Below are 24,663 nucleotides of genomic sequence, written 5' to 3' on the forward strand. Positions count from 1 at the left end.
GTACACTGGGGAAAGTGTCAAACCCAGTTCTCCGTTACACTGGGGAATCTGTCAAACCCTGCTCTGAGTTACACCAGGGAATCTGTCAAAACCTGCTGTCCATTACACTGGGGAATCTGTCAAACCCAGCTCAGTGACACTGGGGAATCTGTCAAACCCAGCTCAGTGACACTGGGGAATCTGTCAAACCCAGCTCAGTTACACTGGGGAATCTTTCAAATCCTGCTCTCTGTTACACTGGGGAAACTGTCAAACCCAGCTCAGTTACACTGGGGAATCTGTCAAAACCTGCACTCTGTTAACGCATCCAAGAATTGCAATTACCAGATCTCTCCAAAAACTGCTGTCACATACTGACCTCTCACTCATTCAGTGAGGAGAGGACTCTGTACACAGCTGAATCGGCTCATCAACCCTGGTCTCGCCCAATCACAGCTACTGCCTCTACCCCATCCATCCCAGTCCCACCCACCCTGCAATGCAAAGATGACTAGCCCTCTCCCTCTGTCTTTTCTCACCTGGAGCACTGTGGGCAGTTCTGGTTAAGTTCTATAGCTACTTAAGTTAAGATCATAAGGTACCGGAGCAGATTAAGCCATTTGGCCATCAAGTCTGATTCACCATTTCATCATGGTTGATCCATATTTCCTCTCAGCTCCAATCTCCTGTCTGCACCCCGCACCCTCACCGTAACCTTTCATGCCCTGACCAGTCAAGAATCTATCAACCTCTGCCTTAAATATACACTGTTCAATGTGATTCCTTGCCACACTCCATGAAGAATGTGGTTGTGCTGGACAGAACATAGAGGAGGTTGACCAGGACGCTGTCTGGGTTGCTGGACATTAGTTCTGGAGATTTTAAAGCAGAGGCTGATAAATCAGGATGTCAAATGCTACGGGGAGAAGGCAGGAGAATGGGGCTGAGAAGGAAATAGATCAGCTGTGATGGAATGGCAGAGCAGACTCGATGGGCTGAATGGCCTAATTCTGCCACTATGTCTCATGGCAGTGATTGGACAGGGTAGGCTTGTTTTCTCTGGAGTGAAGGACACTACGTGGACAACCTGACGGAATATATATATGATTCCGAGGGGCATAGGAATAATTGATAATTAGCGTTACTTTCGTCTGCAGTACCAAAACCCAGAAAGGACAACGTTTTCAGGCAAGAGGAAGTAGTTTTGGAAAAGGATCTGAGGGGTAAGTTTCTTCTCACGGAGAGTGGTCAATAGCTGGAACTCACTGTCGGGGGGGGGCGGTGGAATCAGATAGTCACTACATCTGTAGCATTTAGACAGACAAATATACAAGGAACGGAAGGAGGTGGCTCTAATGTGGAAGACTGGGATTAGTGAAGATGAAGACAAAGGCCGGCATGTGCACCGTGGTCTGAAAGCCCTTTCTGTGCCCGACCTGTCTACAACTCCACTCGCCACAGATACTGCCTGACACGTTGAGTGTTTCCAGAATTTTCTCTATTTGTAGCTAAATGCCTTCTTCTATCATCCTGGGAATGAAAGGGATCATGTGCGAGATGCATTTGGTGGCTCTGGGCCTGTACTCACTGAGTTTACAAGAATGGGCAGTGGAGCAGAGAATCTCATTAAAACTCAACCAATACTGAAATGTGTAGCGTAAACGTGGAGAGGATGTTTCCTACGAGGGAGCCCAGGACCAGACAGCAGAGTCTCAGAATAGAGGGATGTCCACTTAGAACGGAGATGAGGAGGAATTTCTTTAGCCAGAGGGTGGTGAATCTGTGGAATTCATTGCCTCAGATGGCTGTGAAGGCCAAGTTATTGGGTATATTTAAGGCAGAGTTTTATCGGTTCTTGATTAATCAGGGTCTCAAACATTACAGGAGAAGGCAGGAGAATGGGATTGAGAGGGTGAATAAATCAGCTACAATCAAACGGCAGAGCAACTTGATGACTTTACCATCGTAGCTTCCTGGCTGAAAGGCAGGTAAACACTTGGGAGTATTGTGTGCAGTTCTGGTCACCCAATTACAGGAAGGACGTGAAGGCTTTGGAGGGGGTGCAGAGGAGTTTCACCAGGATGCTGCCTGGATTCGAAGCTTAACAACAGGCTGGACAAACTACAGCTGGCAAACAGGCAGGGAATGGAGAGCGATGAACCACGATCGGGCAGGTGTACAGTTAAAGTTAGCATCGTGCCATCACAGATATGGTGGGCCAAAGGTCCTCTTGCCCTGGTGTGCTGTTCTGTGTTGTATGACAAGGTTTGAGCTGAGCTGAGGAGACCTCCTGAGTGTATATGTGGGCCTTACTCAAACTGGAGAGGTGGCACTTAGATTCTGGGTTTGGGAGTTCCTAACACACCCTTCCCTCTTTACACAGACATCAATGTAGAAAATAAAATACGTGGCTATCATACAATTGGCCGCTGAGCTCCCAATCTGCAGCACAGACATCACAAAGCAATTTGAATAGAGACCGACACAGGTAAAAGGCGAGCCAAAGCAACACCCCCTTCCTTTGTAAACCAACTCGTCTTAAAGCTCTGGCATAAGTGTTATCGGCCCAAAGGCAGTGAGCACTCATCGTCTTACAACCACTTCACATCCTCGGCTTCTTGTACCTAGTCTTTGCTCCCTCACCACTGTGAAGTTGTGTCAGTGCAGTGGTGCCCTGCGTCGTAAACCCTCTCCCTTGCCCACTGCCGGTCTGTGACAGACTGCCCGATAAATGGCTAGGGTTTTTATCTGCTGTAAACAGTGACCTGTCCCGTGGGAGCTTCCCTCAGTTGACTTGGTTCTCCAGAGACTGCACGGCATCCACTGCGAGACCCACAGGCCACGCTCCTGGACATAAAGCAGCCTTAGTCCGGTCATCTGTATCCCAGTTGCTGGAACCGTCCAGCGAAAGTCATGCCCAGCAGTCCACAGCTCAAGACAAATCCTCAGTGCTTTAGAGGTGGGATGGAACAGCATCAGAACTTTCGAAATGTCCCCAGGATCTTGGGGATGAATTTGGTCGTCTTCTTCTTGTCGGATCCGTCCACGCCCTTGGAGTCCTGCTGGCCCAAGGGGTCCCCCTCGGTTTTCAGAGGCTCATCTCTCTTGTAGAAGACCTCAAAGCGGCTGTACACCCGTCTCTCCTTTCGGAAGCTGTCCATCTTCTTTATCAGAGGGTCTGTGTGATCGAGAGGGCTTGGCACACTCCCTTCGTGTGTGATCAGACTGTTTAAGCCCAGCTTCTTCCCGGCGTCTGCTTTCTCTACATCGGCCGTAGCCTTCAAGTCGTCGGCCTCATTGGCCGGGGCCAGCTGCGCCTTGGCGTTCTCAGCTCGGTTCTTCTGGCTGTTGGCCGAGATCTGCTCCAAAATGACCTTGGTGTCGTCGCGGAGGTTGCTGCTGTACAGGATGTTGGAGGTGGTGTTTGAGTACCGTCCGGCCTGGGACGTTGGAGTGGCTTTGGCTGGGGCGGGGTGGATGGGAGATCGGTGTGGCTTTTCCTCTCTCTCCACGGCCTCATCGTGGTTACTCGTTGGAGCTTTCTCAGGAATCTTCTCACTCTCGGTGGAGGCGACAGCAGACGGTCCCGGTCCTGGGCTAACGGGCGATTCTTTCACCTTTCTGTCACCGGGGTGGTGAGGAAGCCTCTGCTCTTCCGGAGATGCCTTGGGTGTGGTTTGGGAATCAGACGCGGCCTCTCCTGCCTCTTCGCCGTTCGCCACAGCGTTCAGGCGTACTGCATGGGAGTGCGACTTGACCTTGGCTTGGCTGCCGGTATCCTCCGCAGGGGGAGGGGGTGTGGCATCTATCCCCGAGAGTTGGACACCGGGCTTCAGAGCCGGGTCAGGACACGGTTGCAGGACCGGAGGCGTTTCCACAGGAAGCTCCAGATGTTTGTCGGGTTGCGGCTGCCCCGGGGTTTTGGGGGTGACCGAGTGCTGTGCCATCTTGTTGAGGGCATCTTGGATCTTCTGGCTGAGTTGGAGGTCTAACTTCAACAGCTTCTGACGGGGTTTCGGACTGACTTCCTGCCGCTGTGCTGGCTCCTGCCTGGGTTCCGGATTCGGCAAGGGCAGTGCAACGGGTTCTGTGTGCGAGGATGCGGGGGTCTCGGCAGGCAAGGTACGGCCAGCCACCAGCTGGTGGTCCGTGATACCTGTCCCTTCAGTCTCCATGGCTGTGGGCTGTTCCTGCTCCTTGGATTCCTTCGCCTCGCCTGTCTGGAGCTGCTCCCGGATGCTCAGTACCCTGCGTCCCTTCTGGCCAGCGTGCTGTTCGAGCTTTGTGGAGTTGAAGATCAGGGATGATCTCAGCCTGGAGCCCCTCTGTTGCAGGGGGTTTAGCTTACTGCGCAGCGAGGCATGCTTCACAAGCTTACCAACCTGCTCGCCGTTACCCTGGTCCGAGGACTGGCCCTCGGCCGAGTCCACCTTCTGCAGTTTGCTGTACAGGTCAAGGCGCTTATAACTGGTGAACTGTGGCGGGTCCTTAATCAGAGTGCTCTCACAAGAATCCTTCCTGGAGCCGGCAGGCACGTCACTGGCAGGAGGTTGGTCGGCTGTCAACGTGTTCTCCTCCAGCACCCCCGGGTGCTCGCCGAGGTAGGAGCCAAGCCTCCACTTCCTCAGCCCCAGCTTGGTGGGCTGGTCCTCGGACTTGCGCCCCAGGCCTGACTCCTGGAGGTAGCTCCGTGGGTCCAGCACCTGCTTCTGTGTGGGGGACTTCTGGCAGGCGTAGGACTGGCCAATGCTGGGCCGCTTCTGGGCCTTGAGACCCAGCAACTCTTCGCTCCCCAGATCCAGCTCGGAGCCGTGCCGAACGTCCTTGGAGGAACTGGAGTGCTCGTAGTTCGCCAGTGGAGGATGCAGCGTGTAGCCGGACAGGAAGGCCTCTTCAAAATTTCTCTGCTCGTACCCTTGCCGCGTGTGGTGCAGCAGGTCGTCGGCCAGATGCAAGTCCTCCCGGCTGTGCCTGAAGCGGTCGAGTACCCGATGCTGGGGATTGAAAGAGTTAAACCTCTCCCTCATCAGCCCGGGCTCCAGGGGGGACAGCTTCTCCCGAAACAGATGCTCTGACCTGACGTCCAGCTCATCATAGTGCTCGGCAATGCGGCCGTACCGGTGAGCACCGGCACCGTAATAGTCCCCGGTGCCCTCAGCGTAGCTCCTGCGCTTAAGTGAGCTCATCTCAATCCGCTTGACCCGGAGCATGGCGCTGGAAGTGTGGTCCTGCTGAAAGTGGGAGCGCTGCTGGGCGTGGCCTCTGATGCCCACCCCCTCGATGAATCGCCTCTCCTCACCGTCCTGCCTGAGCATGAGAGCCAGGCGGTCGGCTTCGGGGTCAGACTCAGCCCAGGAGTGGCTGGAATGCTGGGAGAGAATGTCCTCCTGTTGACGATGGATGTAGCCCGGTTTGGGCCAGGCCCTACCGCCAGGCTGGAACCGGGCCACACTGTAGTAGTTCTCCATGGCTGGTTCCATGCACTCCACTCCGAGAAGAGGGCGCGACTGGGCATACAGGATCCGAAACTCCTCGTCAAAAATGGCCACCAGCTCTCCCTGAAACCGCTGCACGATACTCCGGTGAATCTTCTCGAAGGACCACATGAAACTGTAGGATGAAATCATTACAGGCAGAATCAGTGCGGGCACGGGCAGCGAGTGATTGCGGCTGTGAGCGGCACCGGTGAGGGCGAGGGCACGGGTAGGACAGCATCAGTGATCGCGGTTAGACTGACACATGAATACGCAGGAAATGCAGTGATATGCAGGCAGGAGGGATCGATTTGGATTTGAAATCATGCTTAGTGCAGATATTGTGGACTAAAAAGACTATTCCTGTACTATCCTGCATATTGACCACAGTAATGACATTATATTATATTATAAACCACCGACGGTCTGCCGGATTTTGAGGAGCAAATTTGTAGAGAGATCGCGACAGTTGCAAAAAACTTGTGGCAGTTGGTAATTTTAACTTTCCACATATTGACAGGGACTCCCACACTATAAAGGGTTGGATGGGAAAGAGTTTGTCAAATGTGTTTAGAAAAGTTTCCTAAATCAGTACATGGAAGTCCCAACTAAAGAGATTGATATTATATTTCCAAAAAGGGACTGAGACTGGGCAGGAGACAGAGTTTGTGTAAGGGAACATTTTGCACCTAGTGATCATAATGCCATGAGTATTTACGTAATTATGAAAAAGGATAGGTGTGGTCCAGAAGTTGAGATTCTAAACTGGAGAAAGGCCAATTTTAATAGTATCAGAAAGGATCTGACAAATGTGGACTGGGACAAGCTGCTTCCTGGTATAGGTGTACTTGGAAAGTAGGCAGCCTTCAAAAGTGAAATTTTGCGTGTACAGAGTCTGTATGTTCAGGTCAAAATAAAAGGCAAGGATAACAAGTTAATGGAACCTAGGTTTTCAAGAGATATTGAGGCACTGATTAAGAAAAAGGAGGTAGTGCATAGCAGGGGAGATGGGTAGAAACAAATGAGGTGCTTGGGGAGTACAAGAAATGCAAGAGAACACCTAAAAGAGAAATCAGAAAGGCTACAAGAAGGCACAGGATATTCTAACAGACAAGGAGAAGATCACAAGACCATAAGAGATAGGAGCAGTATCAGGCCATTTGGCCCATGGAGTCTGCTCGACAAATTTCATCATGGCCTATCCAATTCTCCTCTAAGCCTTAATTTCCTGCCTTCTCCCTGTATCCCTTCATGCCCTGACCTATCAAGAATCTATCAACCTCTGCCTGAAACACACCTAAAAACTTGGCCTCCACAGCCACCTGTGGAAACGAATTCCACTGATTCACAACTGTGGCTGAAGAACTTCTTTATTTCCATTCAGAAAGGACACTCCTCTATTCTGAAGCTGTGCCCTCTGGTTTTAGACTCTCCCACCATGGGAAACATCCTCTCCACATCCACTCTATCAAGGCCTTTCACCATTCGATAGGTTTCAACATGGTCACCCATCATTCTTCTCAATCCCAGTGAATACAGGCCCAGAGCCATCAAACACTCTTCATATTACAAGCCATTCAATCATGGAATTATTTTCGTGAACCTCCTTTGAACCCTCTCCAGTTTCAGCACATCCTTTCGAAGATGAGGGGCCCAAAACTGTTCACAATACTCCAAGTGAGGCCTCACCAGTGCTTCATAAAGTCTCAACATTACATCCTTGCTTTTATATCCTAGTCCTCTCGAAATGACTGCTAACATTGCATTTGCCTTCCTCATCACAGACTCAACCTGCAAATTAACCTTCAGGGAATCCTGCACAAGGACTCTCAAGGCCCTTTGCACCTCCATTTTTTGTATTTCCTCTCTATTTAGAAAATAGTCCACCCTTTTATTTCTTCTACCAAAGGACATGACCATACACTTCCTGACACTGATGCATGGGAGGCTGGTCGAGAAGTCACTCCACATTCAGGACGAGGTAGTAAATTGGATTAGACAATAGCTTTGTGGGAGAACCCAGAGAGTGGTAGAGAGGGCTGCCTCTCTGACCGGAGGCCTGTGACTGGTCATGTGCCACAGGGATCAGTGCTGAGTCCTTTGTTGTTTTTATCGTCTATATCAATGATCCGGATGATAATGTGGTTAACTAGATCAGCAAAATTGTAGATGACAACAAGATGAGGGGTGTAGTGGACCGTAAGGATGATTATCAAAGCTTGCAGAGCAATCTGGACCAGCTGGAAAAATGGGACGAAAGATTGCAGAGGGAATTAAATGCAGACAATTGCAAGGTGATGCACTTTGTGAGGACTAACCAGCAGTAGGGCACTGAGGACTGTGGTTGAACAGAGAGATCTGGGAATACAGGTCCATAATTCCTCAAAATCCTGCAGACCGTCGGGCAGCGTCACACGTAGATAGAGTCATAAAGAAAGCTCTTGACACATTGGCCTTCATAAATCAATGTATTGAGTACAGGAGATGGGATGTTATGCTGAAGTTGCATAAGACGCTGGTGAGGCCTAACCTGGAGTATTGTGTGCTGTTTTGGTCACCAACCTACAGGAAAGATGTAAACAAGGTTGAAAGAGTACACTGAAGGATTGAAGGGCGCCCATTCAGAACAGAAGTGCGAAGAAATATTTTTAGTCAGAGGGTGGTGAATCAATGGAATTTGTTGCCACGGGTAGCAGTGGAGGCCAAGTCATTGGCTGTATTTAAGGCAGAGATTGAGAGGTATCTGAGTAGCCAGGGCATCAAAGGTTATGGTGAGAAAGCAGGGGAGTGGATCAGCTCATGATAAAATGGCGGAGCAGACTCGATGGGCTGAATGGCCGACTTCTGCTCCTTTGTCTTATAGTACAGAGAGAATTAACAAAAATGTTGCCGGGACTGGACGACCTGAGTTGTAAGGAAAGATTGAATAGGCTCGGACTTTATTCCAAAGGGCATAGAAGATTGAGGGGAGATTTGACAGAGGAATACAAAGTTATGAAGGGTATTGACAGGGTTAGGGTCAGCCAGTGGTATAATGGGATCAGCAATGGACTTTGAGGCAGATTGTCCTGAATTCAAATCCGGTATGGACAGCAGCAGTATCTGTGCAGAAGAAAGGCCTAACATCTGCCGGACGATACTGAGGATGTTCTACGAGTCTGTGGTGGCCAGTGCGATCATGTTTGCTGTTGTGTGCTGGGGCAGCAGGCTGAGGGTGGCAGACACCAACAGAATCAACAAACTCATTCGTAAGGCCAGTGATGTTGTGGGGATGGAACTGGACTCTCTGACGGTGGTGTCTGAAAAAAGGATGCTGTCCAAGTTGCATGCCATCTTGGACAATGTCTCCCATCCACTACATGATGTACTGCGTGGACACAGGAGTACATTCAGCCAGAGACTCATTCCTCCAAGATGCAGCACAAAGCGTCATAGGAAGTCATTCCTGCTTGTGGCCATCAAACTTTACAACTCCTCCCTTGGAGGATCAGACACCCTGAGCCAATAGGCTGGTCCTGGACTTATTTCCTGGCATAATTTACATATTACTATTTAACTATTTATGGTTTTATTACTATTTAATTACTAATGGTGCAACTGTAACGAAAACCAATTTCCCCCGGGATCAATGAAGTATGACTATGACTATGACAATCTACTTCTGTATCTTGCCACAAAAACCCCTATTTGGACACCCACACTATGCATAGAATCGCCCAGAGTCGACAACGACTCGCGAGCACTCAACAACAATAGATGGGGTAAATGCAAACAGGCTTTTTCCACTGAGTTTGCATGAGACGACAACTAGAGGTCATGGGCTAAGGGCGAAAGGTGAAAAGTTTAAGGGGAACATGAGGGGAAACTTCTTCACTCAGAGGACAGTGAGGGTTTGATTTCAACATCAGAGAAATGTGGATAAATTTGGGAGGGGTATGGATGACCACTGTTTGGGTGCAGGTCGATGGAACTGGACAGGTTAACGGCTTGGCATGGATTGGATGGGTCACAAGCCTGTTTCTGTGATGTAGTGCTCACTAACTCTATGACTCTGGGTTTGATCCTGACATCAGGGACTGTCTGTGTGGTGTTTGCACGTCTCCCCCATAATCGTGTGCAGTTTCCCGGCATACTTCAATTTCCCCCCATGTCCAAAAGGCGTGCAGAATCAGTGGGTTAATTGGCCACTGTGATTTGTCCCCGGTGTGGAGGCTGGTGAGAACATGGCATAACGGGGTGGGATCACCGGAAGGGGGCATGCGAGGTGATCACGAAGCCCTGTGTCTGGGGGTACCGCGGTCGACTGAGTGGGCAGCCTCGGTCACTTACCTGTAGGAGCCGCAGAGGACGGCATTACTGTCGACCAGCAGGAAGCGCTCGATTAGATTTCCAGTGAACGATATACCTGAGCGACAGAGGTAGGTGGATCCAACCAAAGTCCGCACCCGCAGGAACTGCAAGAGAGGGAGTGATCAGACGGTGCTCACCCAGGATACACCCCACTGGCCGTGAATAACCCCCTTACCGGCAGATGACAGTCCCACCGTGTGGACGGTACCAGATACAGCCCCTCCCACCTGATACACTGTACCAGATATACAGACTGGCACCGCCATGCATTCTACCAGATATACAAACAGTTCCACTATGATACACCACCTCTGATATACAGAGCCTCCCATAGTGATACACTGTACCAGATATACAGACCCACTCCCTGTGATACACCATACCTGATATACAGACTGCCCCACAGTGATACCCTGTACCCGATATACAGACTGTCCCACATAAGTCGAGGGATAGAGTTTAAGAGTCGCGATGTAATGATGCAGCTCTATAAAACTCTGGTTAGGCCACACTTGGAGTACTGTATCCATTTCTGGTCACCTCACTATAGGAAGGATGTGGAAGCATTGGAAAGGGTACAGAGGAGATTTACCAGGATGCTGCCTGGTTTAGAGAGTATGCATTGTGATCAGAGATTAAGGGAGCTAGGGCTTCACTCTTTGGAGAGAAGGAGGATGAGATTAGAGGTGTACAAGATGATAAGAGGAATAGATAGAGTGGACAGCCAGCGCCTCTTCCCCAGGGCACCACTGCTCAATACAAGAGGACATGGCTTTAAGGTAAGGGGTGGGAAGTTCAAGGGGGATATTAGAGGAAGGTTTTTTACTCAGAGAGTGGTTGGTGCGTGGAATGCACTGCCTGAGTCAGTGGTGGAGGCAGATACACTCGTGAAGTTTAAGAGACAGGTATATGGAGGAACTTAAGGTGGGGAGGTTATATGGGAGGTAGGGTTTAAGGGTCGGCATAACATTGTGGGTCAAAGAGCCTGTACTGTGCTGTACTATTCTATGGTCTATGTTCTTATCTGACTAAATTCCTTCTTCTCCAGCCGTTTACTTTTCCCACCTATCACCTCCCAGCTTCTCACTTTATCCAGCTCCCCCTCACTGGTCTCACCAATCACCTGCCAGTTCGTACTCCTTCCCATTCGCTCCGCTACCCACCACCCTTGTCTGGCTTCTGTCATCTTCCTTTTCTGTCCTGATGAAGAGTCTCCGCCCAAAACGCCCACAATTTATTTCCCTGCATAGATGCCGCCTGATCTGCTGTTCCTCCAGCATTTTGTGGGCGTAACACCACCTCATTATCCGATATCAGATATTATATTTTTTTTTAATTTCCCAGAATTTGATGTCACTACACTGTACCACCGCCACAAAACAACTAACTTCATGTCAAAAGAAACAGTGATACATAAACTGCTTCTAAACTCTGATCGGCTTTGACTGGAGCCATCAAGAGCTCCTCAGCAGCATAGGAGCAGAATTCGGCCATTTGGCCCATCAAGTCTGTTCTGACATTCCATCTTGGCTGATCCATTCCGCTCAGCCCCATTCTCCTGCATTGTCCCTGCGACCCATCATGTCCTGAATAATGAAGAATCTATCACCCTCTTCCTTAAATCCACCCAATGATTTGACCTGCAAATCCAATGGAGAACGTACAAACTCCTTCCAGGCAGCGGTGGGAATTGAACCCGAGTCACTGGAACAGCAAAGCGTGCTGACCACTTGCTACCGTGCCATGCTGGTAGAGTGGACGTGGAGAGGAAATTCCCTACAGTGGGTCTTTTCTCAATTCCTCCGTCTCCACCACATCTGCTCTCTGGATAAGGCTTTTCAATCCAGAACAACTGAAATGTTCTCCTTCTTTTTCCATCATCAATACTGCCGTCACCCATACCTCCTTCCATTTTGCACACATCTGCCCTCACACCATTCTCCCACCATCACACTGGGGTAGGGTTCCTCTTGTCCTCACCTACCAGCCCACAAGCCTCTGCATCCAGCACATAATCTTCCTTAACTTCCACCAGCTCCAATAGGATCCCACCGCTAAGCACATCTTTCCCTCCCACACACTTTCTGCAGGGATCGCTCCCAACACAACTCCCTTGTCCACTCGTCGCTCCCCACTGATCTCCCTTCTGGTACTTACCCTTGCAAGCAGAACAAGTGTCACAGCTTTCCCTACTCCTCCTCCCTCACTACCATTCAGGGCCCTAGGTAGTCCTTCCATATGAGGTAATACTTCACCTGTGAATCTGTTGGGGTCATCTACTGTATCCGGTGCTCCCAGCGTGACCTCCTGAATATTGGTGAGACCCGACAGGATTTCCCGGAGGCCACCCATTTCAATTCCACTTCCCATTCCCATTCCGACATGACAGTCCACGGCCTCCTCTACAGCCAGGATGAGGCCACGCTCAGGCTGAAGGAACAACAGCTTATATTCCATCTGGGCACCCTCCAACCTGATGGCATGAACATCGATTTCTCGAACCAGGAAACTGCCCCTCCATCTCCTTCACCATTCCTCTCATCTTACCTGCCCATCATCTCTCTCTCTCGTGCTCCTCCCTCGTCTCTTTCTTCCATGGCCTTCTGTCCTCTCCTATCAGATTCCCCCTCCTCCAACCCGTATCTCGTTCGTTCATCACCTTCACACCTCTTTATTTCATCACTCCCCCTCTTCTGCTCTCACCTGTCCCCTGCCATCTTGTACTTCTTCCTCCCTTGCCCCTACCTTCTTACTCTGACCTCTCCTTCCTTTCCAGTCCTGTTGAAGGGTCTCAGACCGAAACTTTGCCTCTACCATAGATGCTGCCTGGCCTGCTGAGTTCCTCCAGCATTTTGTGTGTCTAATTTCCTCTCGTGGGTGAGTCTAGGACCAGAGGACAGAACCACAGAAACGAGGGACGACCCTTTAGAACAGATATGAAGAGAAATTTCTTCAGCAGAGGATGGTGAATCTGTCGAATTCATTGCCACAGATGGCTGTAGGGGGCGAAGCCATTGGGTATATTTAAAAGGGAGGTTGATAGGTTCCTGATTAGTAATGGGGTCAAAGGTTACTAGAAGGCGGCAAGAGGGAAAATAATCACCCAAGATGGAATGGTGCAACAGACTTGATAGGCCAATTGGCCTAATTCTGCTCCTGCCTTCTGGTCATATGACCTACACTGCCCACGGCCACTGGGAATCCAGGCCTGCACTGCCCACGCCCACTGGGACTCCTGGCCCGCACCGCCCACGCCCACTGGGACTCCTGGCCCGCACTGCCCACGGCCACTGGGACTCCTGGCCTACACTGCCCACGCCCACTGGGACTCCTGGCCCGCACCGCCCACGCCCACTGGGACTCCTGGCCCGCACCGCCCACGCCCACTGGGACTCCTGGCCCGCACCGCCCACGCCCACTGGGACTCCTGGCCCGCACCGCCCACGCCCACTGGGACTCCTGGCCCGCACCGCCCACGGCCACTGGGAATCCTGGCCTACACTACCCGCTGCCACTGGGACTCCTCGCCTACACTGCCCGCGGCCACTGGGAATCCTGACCCACACTGCCCACGGCCACTGGGAATCCTGGCCTACACTGCCCACGGCCAGTGGGACTCCTGGCCTACACTGCCCACGGTCAGTGGGAATCCTGGCCTACACTGCCCACGGCCAGTGGGACTCCTGGCCTACACTGCCCACGGTCAGTGGGAATCCTGGCCTACACTGCCCACGGCCACTGGGACTCCTGGCCTACACCGCCCACGGCCAGTGGGAATCCTGGCCTACACTGCCCACGGCCACTGGGACTCCTGAGCGCATGATTGCACATTAATGCGAGTAACGTCAGCGAGGTGGTGCGGTACAATGGTGGGTGTCTGCAGCCTTGCGGGCTGATCACATTCACAGTCAGGCAGGCAGAGTGATCCCATAGGGTTGGGTTTGGTCAGCTGGTACACGTGGGGTTGGGTGGGGACACAGTTGTTTCTTTTCTCACTGTAGGAGGCTGCAGGCACTTGGGGCAAAGTCTCCTCACACTCCCAGCACAGAGTCCTCCCACTCCCTTGACAAGTAGGGACAGCAGAGTCAAGGTAGGCTGAATGGGCTGGTTCTGTGACTCTGTGTGGAAACACTGCCTGGAGGCAATGCCTTGCAGAAGAATCATTGGGGAGTGCCGGGGCAATCTGCAGAGTGGTGAATATTTGCAGACTCCTGTGGAATGTCTGCAGAGTGGTGAGTATTTGCAGACTCCTGTGGAATATCTGCAAAGTGGTGAGTATTTGCAGACTCCTGTGGAATATCTGCAGAGTGGTGAGTATTTTCAGACTCCTGTGGAATGTCTGCAGAGTGGTGAGTATTTTCAGACTCCTGTGGAATATCTGCAGAGTGGTGAGTATTTGCAGACTCCTGTGGAATGTCTGCAGAGTGGTGAGTATTTTCAGACTCCTGTGGAATGTCTGCAGAGTGGTGAGTATTTGCAGACTCTGTGGAATATCTGCAGAGTGGTGAGTATTTGCAGACTCTGTGGAATGTCATTGGGGTGACTCATACATTGGGATTGCCCATAAATGGCAGCAAACTCCTAACAACATCAGCAGATGGCCAGGGGGGTGGGGACTGAGAAGGAGGGTGAGGGTGAGGAGGACAAGGCAGGGAATTCTGGAAATCCACACTGATGACACAGTAGCATCGCGGTTACAACGTCGGTGAGCATCAAGGACATTTTTGGAAGGCGAGGCCTCAAGGGGGCCGGTTCCATTGTTCAGGGTGCTCACCACTCACGAGACCCTCTTCTCGTTGCTAGCAGGAGGTACAGGAACCTGCAGACACACACCCAATGGCTTTCTCTCCTGCACCATCAGATTCCTGAACAGATGAAGAACCCCGAACACTAGCTCATTATTTCACTCTCTTTTTGCAGTAATTAGTTATTTTTATATTTCTTATTGTATTTTACAGTAATTTTTACCTTTTGCACCGTACTGCTGCCAAAAAACAACACATTTCATGTCAATGTCAATGATACTAAACCTGATTTGATTCTAGTTCAATATTTCAGAAACATTTGGACAAGTATATGGTTTCGACCAGATTCCCAACCCTTCTCATGCCATAAACCCATACCATTAACCGAGGAGTCCAAGGACCCCAGGTTGGTTTAGAGGGATATGGGCCAAACCCAAGCAAATTGGACTACCGTAAACAGGCACGGAGGCTAGCATGACAAACAAGCCTGAAGGGCCTCTTTCTCTACTGGATAACTCGAGGACTGATGGACTGCTGGATTATCACAGCAGTGCAGAGTTCGTTCAGCAGTCCTGCCCCCAGGAGGACGCCCAGGGCCGAGCTCAGGATCACCTCTTTAGCCGAGCTGGAAACAGAACGGATCGGCGGTGGAGCTTACGTGTACGTGGCTCAAGTTCACTTGACACTTCTTGACCATGTCCAGGAAGTGGTGAGAGAGCATCTCGTCCAGGAGAAGGTAGACCGGGATCCCACGGCTCGCAGCCTCCAACACCTCCTCAAACAGATCAATGTCGGTGAAAACGTCCATCACTATGGCAATGACCTGCAGGGGCAGACGTGCAGAGGAATGCATCAGCGGCAGCGGCAGCAATGAAGGGGTTAACTTGCAGGCTGAGCAGGTAAGGATCACAAATGCAATATTAGAATTCATTTCGAGAGGACCAGAATATGAAAGCAAGGATGTGATGTTGACACTTTATCAGGTCAGACCATACTTGGAGTATTGTGAGCAGTTTTGGGCCCCTTATCGAAGAAAAGATCTGTTGGCATGGGAGGGGGTCCAGAGGACGTTCACAAGGATAATTCCAGCAGTGAAAGGGTTAGCATATGATGAGCTTTAAATGGCTCTAGGCATGCACTCACTGAAGTTTAGAAGAATCTCATTGAAACCTGTCGAATATAGAAAGGCCAAGAAAAAGAGGATATGGAGAGGATGTTCTAGGCAAACTCAAAGGCCTTAAGGTGGATAAGTCACCTGGGCCAGATGGACAATTCCATATCCATCGTCCCTTACTTACTCCTTCACTGGCCTGGCTACCAGCCTCTGTACCTGCTGCCACCACCACCCATGCAGATCATCCCAGGCTCCCAGCACTCTGTCTATAAAAACAAACCTGCCACACATACAGCATGGCAGCAAAGAAATGGGCTGTTCAAACCTATAGCAAAATACAGGCCTTTCGGCCCACAAAGCTGTGCCCAACTTGTCCTTTCCTTAGAAATTACCTGGGGTTACCCATAGCCCTCTATTTTTCTAAGCTCCACCTTCCTATCCAGGAGTCTCTAAAGAGACCCTATCGTCTCCGCCTCCACTGCAGTCACCGGCAGCCCATTCCACGCACTCAGCACTCCCTGCGTAAAAAACTTACCCAACATCTCCTCTGTACCTACTTCCAAGCACCTTAAAACTGTGCCCTCTCACGCTAGCCAATTCATCCCTGCGAAAAAGCCTCTGACTATCCACACAATCAATTCCTCTCATCATCTTACACACTTTTATCAGGTCACCTCTCATCCTCTGTCGCTCCAAGGAGAAAAGGCCAAGTTCACTCAACCTATTCTCATAAGGCATGCTCCCCAATCTAGATAACACCTTTGTAAATCTCCTCTGCACCCTTTCTACATCCTTCTTGTACTGAGCTGACCACAACTGAGCACAATACTCAAAGTGGGGTCTGACCAGGGTGCTATATAGCTGTAACATTACCTCTCAGCTCCTAAATTCAATTCCATGATTGATGAAGGCCAATGCACCGTATGCCTTCTTAACCACAGAGTCAACCTGCGCAGCTGCTTTGAGCGTCCTATGGACTCAGACCCCAAGACCCCTCTGATCCTCCACACTGCCAAGAGTCTTACCATTAATGCTATATTCTGCCATCATATTTGACCTACCAAAATGAACCACCTCACACTTATCTGGGTCCATAATTCTTCAAAGTGGCATCACAGGAAGATAGGATTGTAAAGAAAGTTTTTGACAAGTTATTGGCCTTCATAAATCAACGTATTGAGTACAGGAGATGGAATGTTATGCTGAAGTTGCAGAACATTGTACCACATAATTAGTGCAGAGCTAATACTGAGTATGAGCACTGAGAAAGTTGATGAAGGGAGGGAAAAAGAAAGGAAGCTGGGAAAACAGAACAGAACAAGAAACAAGGGTACTTAAGAAGGCATGAATCACACATATATTATGCAAGATGCTAATAAATAGTAGGAGTAGAATTTCCAACCTTTGGGCTTTCTCTGTCATTACATGAGATCATGATGACACAAAGGTTGGGGGTGTTGTGGATGGTGTGGTGGTGTGGGGGGCTGTCAGAGGTTGCAGTGGGATATCGATGGGACGCAGGACGGGGCTGGGAGGTGGAAGATGGAGTTCAACCCAGATGGGTGTGAGTTGGTTCATTTTGGTGGGTCAAATATGGTGGCAGAATGTGGCATTGGTGGTAGGACTCTTGGCAGTCTGGAGAATCAGAGGGATCTTGGGGTCTGAAACCGAGGGACGCTGAAGGCTGCTGTGCGGGTTGACTCTGTGGTTGGGAAGGCATGCGGTGCGTTGGCCCTCGTCAGTTGTGGGATTGAGTTTGAGAACCGAGAGATGGTGTTACAGCTATATAGGACCCTGGTCAGATCCCACTTGGAGTACTGTGCTCAGTTCTGGTCACCTCACTACAGGAAGGATGTGAAAACCATAGAAAGGGTGCAGAGGAGATTTACAAGGATGTTGCCTGGATTGGGGAGCGTGCCTTATGAGAATAGGTTGAGTGAACTCGGCCTTTTCTCCTTGGAGCGACAGAGGATGAGAGGTGACCTGATAAAGGTGTATAAGATGATGAGAGGCATTGATCATGTGGATAGTCAGAGGCTTTTTCCCAGGGCTGAAATGGCTAGCACGAGAGGGCACAGTTTTAAGGTGCTTGGAAGTAGGTACAGAGGAGATGTCAGGGGTAAGTTTTTTTACGCAGAGAGTGGTGGGTGATGGAATGGGCTGTTGGCAGTGGTGGTGGAGGCGGAAACAATAGGGTCTTTTAAGAGACTCCTGGATGGCTACATGGAGCTTAGAAAAATAGAGGGCTATGGGTAAAGCCTCGGTAGTTGTAAGGTAGGGACCTGTTCAGCACAGCTTTGTGGGCCGAAGGGCCTGTATTGTGCTGTAGGTTTTCTATGTTTCTATGTAAGATGTTGGTGAGGCCAAATTTGAAGTATTGTGTGCAGTTTTGCTCACCTACATACAGGAAAGTTCGCTATAAGATTGAAAGAGTATACAGAAAACTTAAAAGGATGTTTCTGGTAGGACCCAAATTGGAGGGAAAGGTTGAAAAGGCTAGAACTTTATTCGCTGAAGTGTCGGAGAATGAAAGGATATTTGACAGAGGTAATACAAAACTATCAGGGGTACAGTTAGGGTAAATGAAGCAAGATTTTTCCACTGAGGTTGGGTGAGACTAGAATTAGAGGTCATGTGATGAGGGTGAAAGGTGAAATGTTCCGGGAGGATATGAGGGGAATAACTTCACTCCTTGGGTGGTGGACGCAGGTTCCATTTCAACATTTTAAGAGAAGTTTGGTTGAGTACAAGGGCGGGAGGATCATGGAGGGCTCTGGTCTAGTTGATGCGACTAAGAAGAGTAACAGTTTGGCACAGATGGGCTGAAGGGCCAGTTTCTATGCTGTAATACACCATGACTCTACCCAACACCGATTTAACTGGATGGCACAGATGTCAGGAAGCTAGGGAAAGAACCATTGAGGGAGATGGTGTGGGTATGTGTGGAGTGGGAGGGACAGAGGCTGCCCCAACATTGACCCTGACACAAAGGGTAGGGGTCAGAGTTCAGGGTGCAAAGACTGCATTACCATCCGGTCAGAGTGCAGGGCTCCACCTCACCTGCGTGGCAGAGCGGATCAACCGGCGCACCTCCTCCTTGATGCTGAGGGTGTCAGGGGCGGGAGGGTGCACAAAGATGGTGACGTCAGATGGCCCCCGGAAGGTGTGGGCGCTGGGCCAGCCCAGGTCCAGGACGGGGGCGGCGATGTCCGTGTGCATGGGCCAATACGTGCCCGAGGAGTCCGAGTCCTCGTAGGTGCTAGGGGTGTAGTCCAGGCACTCGAGAGGGATCACAGGCTTCTTCAGGTGCTTGTTGATGTGTTCAATTTCAGTGCTGCTGAGAAAGTCCACCTCCTGCTCGGCTGCCAGGAAGCGATAGTAGGCGTCAATGCCCTCCTCCGCCAGGATGTCAATGGCGATTCGGTAATACTCCTTATAGTGGGGCGGAACATGTCCGGGGTCTCGGTCCACGTCCCCAAAGGACGAGCACTGTGAGCGGTGAGCCATGGTTCAGCTGGCAGCCGACGCGGTCCTGTGCACAGGGAGAGAAAGACAGTGGCGGTTAGACAGAGGTGCCGGGTGTGGGGGGAGAGAATGACGGTGGGGATTAGACAGCGGTGCCGGGTGTGGGGGGAGAGAATGACGGTGGGGATTAGACAGCGGTGCCGGGTGTGGGGGGAGAGAATGACGGTGGGGATTAGACAGCGGTGCCGGGTGTGGGGGGAGAGAATGACGGTGGGGATTAGACAGCGGTGCCGGGTGTGGGGGGAGAGAATGACGGTGGGGATTAGACAGCGGTGCCGGGTGTGGGGGGAGAGAAAGACAGTGGCGGTTAGACACTGGTGCCGGGTGTGGGGGGAGAGAATGACGGTGGGGATTAGACAGCGGTGCCGGGTGTGGGGGGAGAGAATGACGGTGGGGATTAGACAGCGGTGCCGGGTGTGGGGGGAGAGAATGACGGTGGGGATTAGACAGCGGTGCCGGGTGTGGGGGGAGAGAATGACGGTGGGGATTAGACAGCGGTGCCGGGTGTGGGGGGAGAGAATGACGGTGGGGATTAGACAGAGGTGCCGGGTGTGGGGGGAGAGAATGACGGTGGGGATTAGACAGAGGTGCCGGGTGTGGGGGGAGAGAATGACGGTGGGGATTAGACAGCGGTGCCGGGTGTGGGGGGAGAGAATGACGGTGGGGATTAGACAGCGGTGCCGGGTGTGGGGGGAGAGAATGACGGTGGGGATTAGACAGAGGTGCCGGGTGTGGGGGGAGAGAATGACGGTGGGGATTAGACAGCGGTGCCGGGTGTGGGGGGAGAGAATGACGGTGGGGATTAGACAGCGGTGCCGGGTGTGGGGGGAGAGAATGACGGTGGGGATTAGACAACGGTGCCGGGTGTGGGGGGAGAGAATGACGGTGGGGATTAGACAGAGGTGCCGGGTGTAGGGGGAGAGAATGACGGTGGGGATTAGACAGCGGTGCCGGGTGTGGGGGGAGAGAATGACGGTGGGGATTAGACAGCGGTGCCGGGTGTGGGGGGAGAGAATGACGGTGGGGATTAGACAGCGGTGCCGGGCTCAGGGCGCATCCGATTTCCTGGCATAATTTACATATTACTATTTAACTGTTTATGATTTTATTACTATTTAATTATTTATGGTGCAACTGTAATGAAACCAATTTCCCCCAGGATCAATAAAGTATGACTATGAATTCTGGACAATGAACCCATGAAAACTACCACACTATTTTCACTCTTTTTTTTGCACCAGTACTTGCTTAATTTTACATTTACAGAAACCTTATTGTACAATTATATATCGGTGCCTCAAAACAACAAATTTCATGCTATATGTCACTGATTCTGAACTCACCATAACCAATTCTCTCCTGTGTTTTGGGAAGAAGTCTGCTGCTGTCTACCCAATGGTATTCAGGACTATTTGTACATCTCATGTACAATGAAGCATAAAGTGAAAAGGGATATTTGCATTAATATCCAACACAACTGTTGCTACACATTACGGCTCAAATTAGCACGTCCACAATGTTCAACAGAATAACTCAAACAGCAGCTGTACCCACACCTCCAGTCAGGCCCACAAACAGTCCCTCAGGTGAAGCAACACGTCACCTGCAAACCAGATGGGGTCATCTCCTACATCCAGTGCTCCCGAAGTGGCCTCCTCTACTTTGCTGAGACCTGACATAGATTGGGAAAACTTTGTCAAGCACTTTCGCTCCACCGGCAAAAAGCAACGTTTCTGGTGGCCAAGCATTTTAATTCCCATCCCCACTCATATTCTGACATATTGGTACTTGGCCTCCTCCTCTGCCATGATGAGGTCACTTTTTTGTTGGAGAAGCAACTCCCCATGTTCCACCTGGGTATGGCATGAACATTAACTTGTCTAACCTCTGGTAATGATTTTCCCTGACCCCCTCCCTCTTCTTCCATTCTCTGCTTTGGCTCCCCTCTTCTCACCTGCCTATCACCTACACCTCCTCCTTCCCATTCTCTCATGGTCCACTCTCCTATCAGATTCCTTCTTCTCCAGCCCTTTACGTTTTCCAACATCAGCTCCCAGCTTCATGCTTCATTCCCCCTTCCCTTCACCCATCACCTTCCAGTTTGCCCTTCTTCCCCTCCCTCCCCTTGTTATTCTGGTGTTCTCCCCCCTTCATTCCCAGTCCTGACCCCTCACCATAGATCCTGCTTGACAAAGGAGAATCAGTTGATGTTGTGTACTTGGATTGTCAGAAGGCCTTTGCCAAGCTACCACACACGAGGCTGCTTAGATTGTTTGATGGCTCTGGGCCTGTACTAAACCAAATTCAGCAGAATTTAAATCGGTGGGAAAGATTTAAAAAAAGACAAGTTTTTTTCCTCATCGGTTTGATCAAAGCACAACTGTGCAAGCGTGTGGATGTCAGCGAGTTAGACCGGCAGGAAGGATTTAAAAGAAGACATTTTTGTAGAGCAGGCACCATAGGAGTGGGCGATGGAGTAAAGGGAGACAGAGTAGGAGGTTGTTGGTTCAACGGGGCTTCAGCGATAACAGGTCAAGGTGAGGTAAGTTATTTGTGAGGAATAGGAGGTATGTCCGTGCGGCCGGTGTTCTGTCAAATGTGGGATGTCCAGGAGACTCCCAACCTCCCGGAACGCCACATCTGCGCCAGGTACATCAAGCTGCAGCTCCTTAGGGACCGTGTTGGAGAATTGGAGATGCAGCTCGATGGCCTTTGTCTGGTCAGGGAAGTGAGGAGGTGATAGAGAGGAGCTACAGGCAGGTAGTCACACCGGGGTCTGGGGAGACAGATAAGTGGGTAACAGTCAGGAGAGGGAGGTGCAAGAGACAGATGCTAGAGAGTACCCCAGTAGCCATCCCCTTAACAATAAGTACTCCTGTCTGAGTACAGTTGGGGGTGGGGGGGGCGGCCGACCTGGGGAGGGCAACAGTGGCCGTGCCTCTGGCACAGAGTCTGGCCCTGTGGCTCAGAAGAGTAGGGAAAGGAAGAGGAAGGCAGTAGTGATAGGGGACTCTATAGTTAGCGGGTCAGAGAGGAGATTTCATGGACGTAGGAAAGAAACACAGATGGTAGTTTGCATCCAGGTGCCAGGGTCCAGGATGTTTCTGATCGTGTCCACAATATCCTGAAGTGGGAGGGAGCACAGCCAGAGGTCGTGGTACATATTGGTACCATCGATATAGGTAGGAAAAGGGAGGAGGTCCTGAAAATAGACTACGGGGAGTTAGGAAGGAAGTTGAGAAGCAGGACCACAGAGGTAATAATCTCAGGATTACTGTCTGTGCCACGTGACAGTGACTATAGGTATAGAGTGAGGTGGAGGACAAATGCGTGGCTGAGGGATTGGAGCAGGGGACAGGGATTCAGATTTCTGGATCATTGGGACCTCTTCTGGGGCAGGTATGACCTGTACAAAAAGGAGGGGGTGCACTTGAATCCCAGGGGGACCAATTTCCTGGCAGGGAGGTTTGCTAAGGCTGTTGGGGTGAGTTTGAACTAGAACCGAACTGAAGAGACGGAGGAAGGGGCGGTTGGCTCACAAATAGTGAAAGCATGGAGACAATGTGAAAGGGAGGAATAGGCAGGTGATAGAGAAGGGATGCACTCAGACTGATGGTTTGAGATGTGTCTATTTTAATGCAACAAGCATCATGAACAAAGCGGATGAGCTCAGGGCGTGGATCAGTACTTGGAACTATGATATTGTGGCCATTACAGAGACTTGGATGCCTCAGGGGCAGGAATGGTTACTTGGAGTGCCAGGCTTTAGATGTTTCGGAAAGGACATGGAGGGAGGCAAGAGAGGTGGGGGCGTGGCACTGTTGATGAGGGATAGTGTCGCGGCTGCAGAAAAGGAGGAAGTCATGGAGGGATTGTCTACGGAGTCTCTGTGGTGGAAGTTAGAAACAGGAAGCGGTCAATAACTAACTGGGTGTTTTTTATAGACCACACAACAGTAACAGGGACATGGAGGAGCAGATAGGGAGACAGACTCTGGAAAGGTGTAATAATAACAGGGTGGTCATGGAGGAGATTTTAATTTCCCCAATATTGACTGGCATCTTCCTAGAGCATGGAGTTTAGATGGACTGGAGTTTGTTAGGTGGGTTCAGGAAGGATTCCTGACACAATATGTAGATAACTCTACATGAGGAGAGGTTGTACTTGATCTGGTATTGGGAAATGAACCTGCTCAGGTTTCAGTTCTCTCAGTGGAAGAGCATTTTGGAGATAGTGATCATAATTCTATCTCCTTTACCACAGCATTGGAGAGGGATAGGAACAGACAAGTTAGGAAAGCGTTTAATTGGAGTAAGGGGAAATATGAAGCTATCAGGCAAGACCTTGGAAGCACAAATTGAGAACAGATGTTCTAAATGGAAATGTATGGCAGAAATGTGGCAAATGTTCAGGGGATATTTGCATGGAGTTCTGCATAGGTACACTCCAATGAGACAGGGAAAGGATGGTAGGGCACAGGAACCGTGGTTTACAAAGGCTGTTGAAAATCTAGTCAAGAAGAAAATAAAAGCTTACAAAAGGTTCAAAAAACTAGGTAATGATAGAGATCTGGAAGATTATAAGGCTAACAGGAAGGAGCTTAAGAATGAAATTAGGAGAGTCAGAAGGGGCCATGAGAAGGCCTTGGTGAACAGGATTAAGGAAAAGCCAAGGCATTCTACAAGTATGTGAAGAGCAAGAGGATAAGACTTCAGAGAATTGGAGCAATCAAGTGTGACAGTGGAAAAATATGTCTGGAACTGGAGGAAATAGCGGAGATAATTAATGAATACTTTACTTCAGTATTCACTATGGAAAAGGACCTTGGTGATTGTAGGAATGACTTACAGTGGACTGAAAGCTTGAGCATATAGACATAAAGACAGAGGAAGTGCTGGAGCTATTGGAAAGCATCAAGTTGGATAAGTTACCGGGACCGGACGAGATGTACCCCAGGCTCGTGTGGGAGGCGAAGGAGGAGATTGCTGAGCCTCTGGTGATGATCTTTGCATTATCAATGGGGACGGGAGAGTTCTGGAGGATTGGAGGGTTGCAGATGTTCTCCCCTTATTCAAGAAAGGGAGTAGAGATAGCCCAGGAAATTATAGACCAGTGAGTCTTACTTCAGTGATTGGTAAGTTGATGGAAAAGATCCTGAGAGGCAGGATTTATGAACATTTGCAGAGGTCTAATATGATTAGGAATAGTCAGCATGGATTTGTCAAAGGTAGGTCCTTCCTTACGAGTCTGACTGAATTTTTTGAGGATGTGACTAAACACATTGATGAAGGTAGAGCAGTAGATGTAGTGTATATGGATTTCAGAAAGGCATTTCATAACATATCCCATGCATCACTTATTGACAAAGTAAGGAGGCATGGGATCCAAGGGGACCTTGCTTTGTGGATCCAAGGGAATGTTGCTTTGGGGATCCAGAGTTGGCTTGCCCACAGAAGGCAAAGAGAGATTGTCGATG

At 50.3% G+C, this 24,663-nt stretch overlaps 1 protein-coding gene across 1 annotated transcript in view; it reads right to left on the minus strand.

The window, feature by feature from the left end:
- Positions 1-453: 453 nt before the first annotated feature.
- LOC140195640 (protein FAM83H-like) overlaps positions 454-24,663 on the minus strand; it is a 55,751-nt gene continuing 31,541 nt past the window's right edge. The window contains exons 2-5 of the mRNA XM_072254323.1: positions 18,723-19,194; positions 15,207-15,371; positions 9,783-9,907; positions 454-5,589 (exon numbers count right to left, since the gene is read on the minus strand). Coding sequence (XP_072110424.1) covers positions 2,955-5,589; positions 9,783-9,907; positions 15,207-15,371; positions 18,723-19,169 — 3,372 coding nt within the window. The 5' untranslated portion in view covers positions 19,170-19,194 and the 3' untranslated portion in view covers positions 454-2,954. The remainder of the gene's footprint in view (positions 5,590-9,782; positions 9,908-15,206; positions 15,372-18,722; positions 19,195-24,663) is intronic.

The sequence above is a fragment of the Mobula birostris genome, chromosome 3 (genome assembly GCF_030028105.1).
Source record: "Mobula birostris isolate sMobBir1 chromosome 3, sMobBir1.hap1, whole genome shotgun sequence".
Classification (NCBI taxonomy): Eukaryota; Metazoa; Chordata; class Chondrichthyes; order Myliobatiformes; family Myliobatidae; genus Mobula; species Mobula birostris.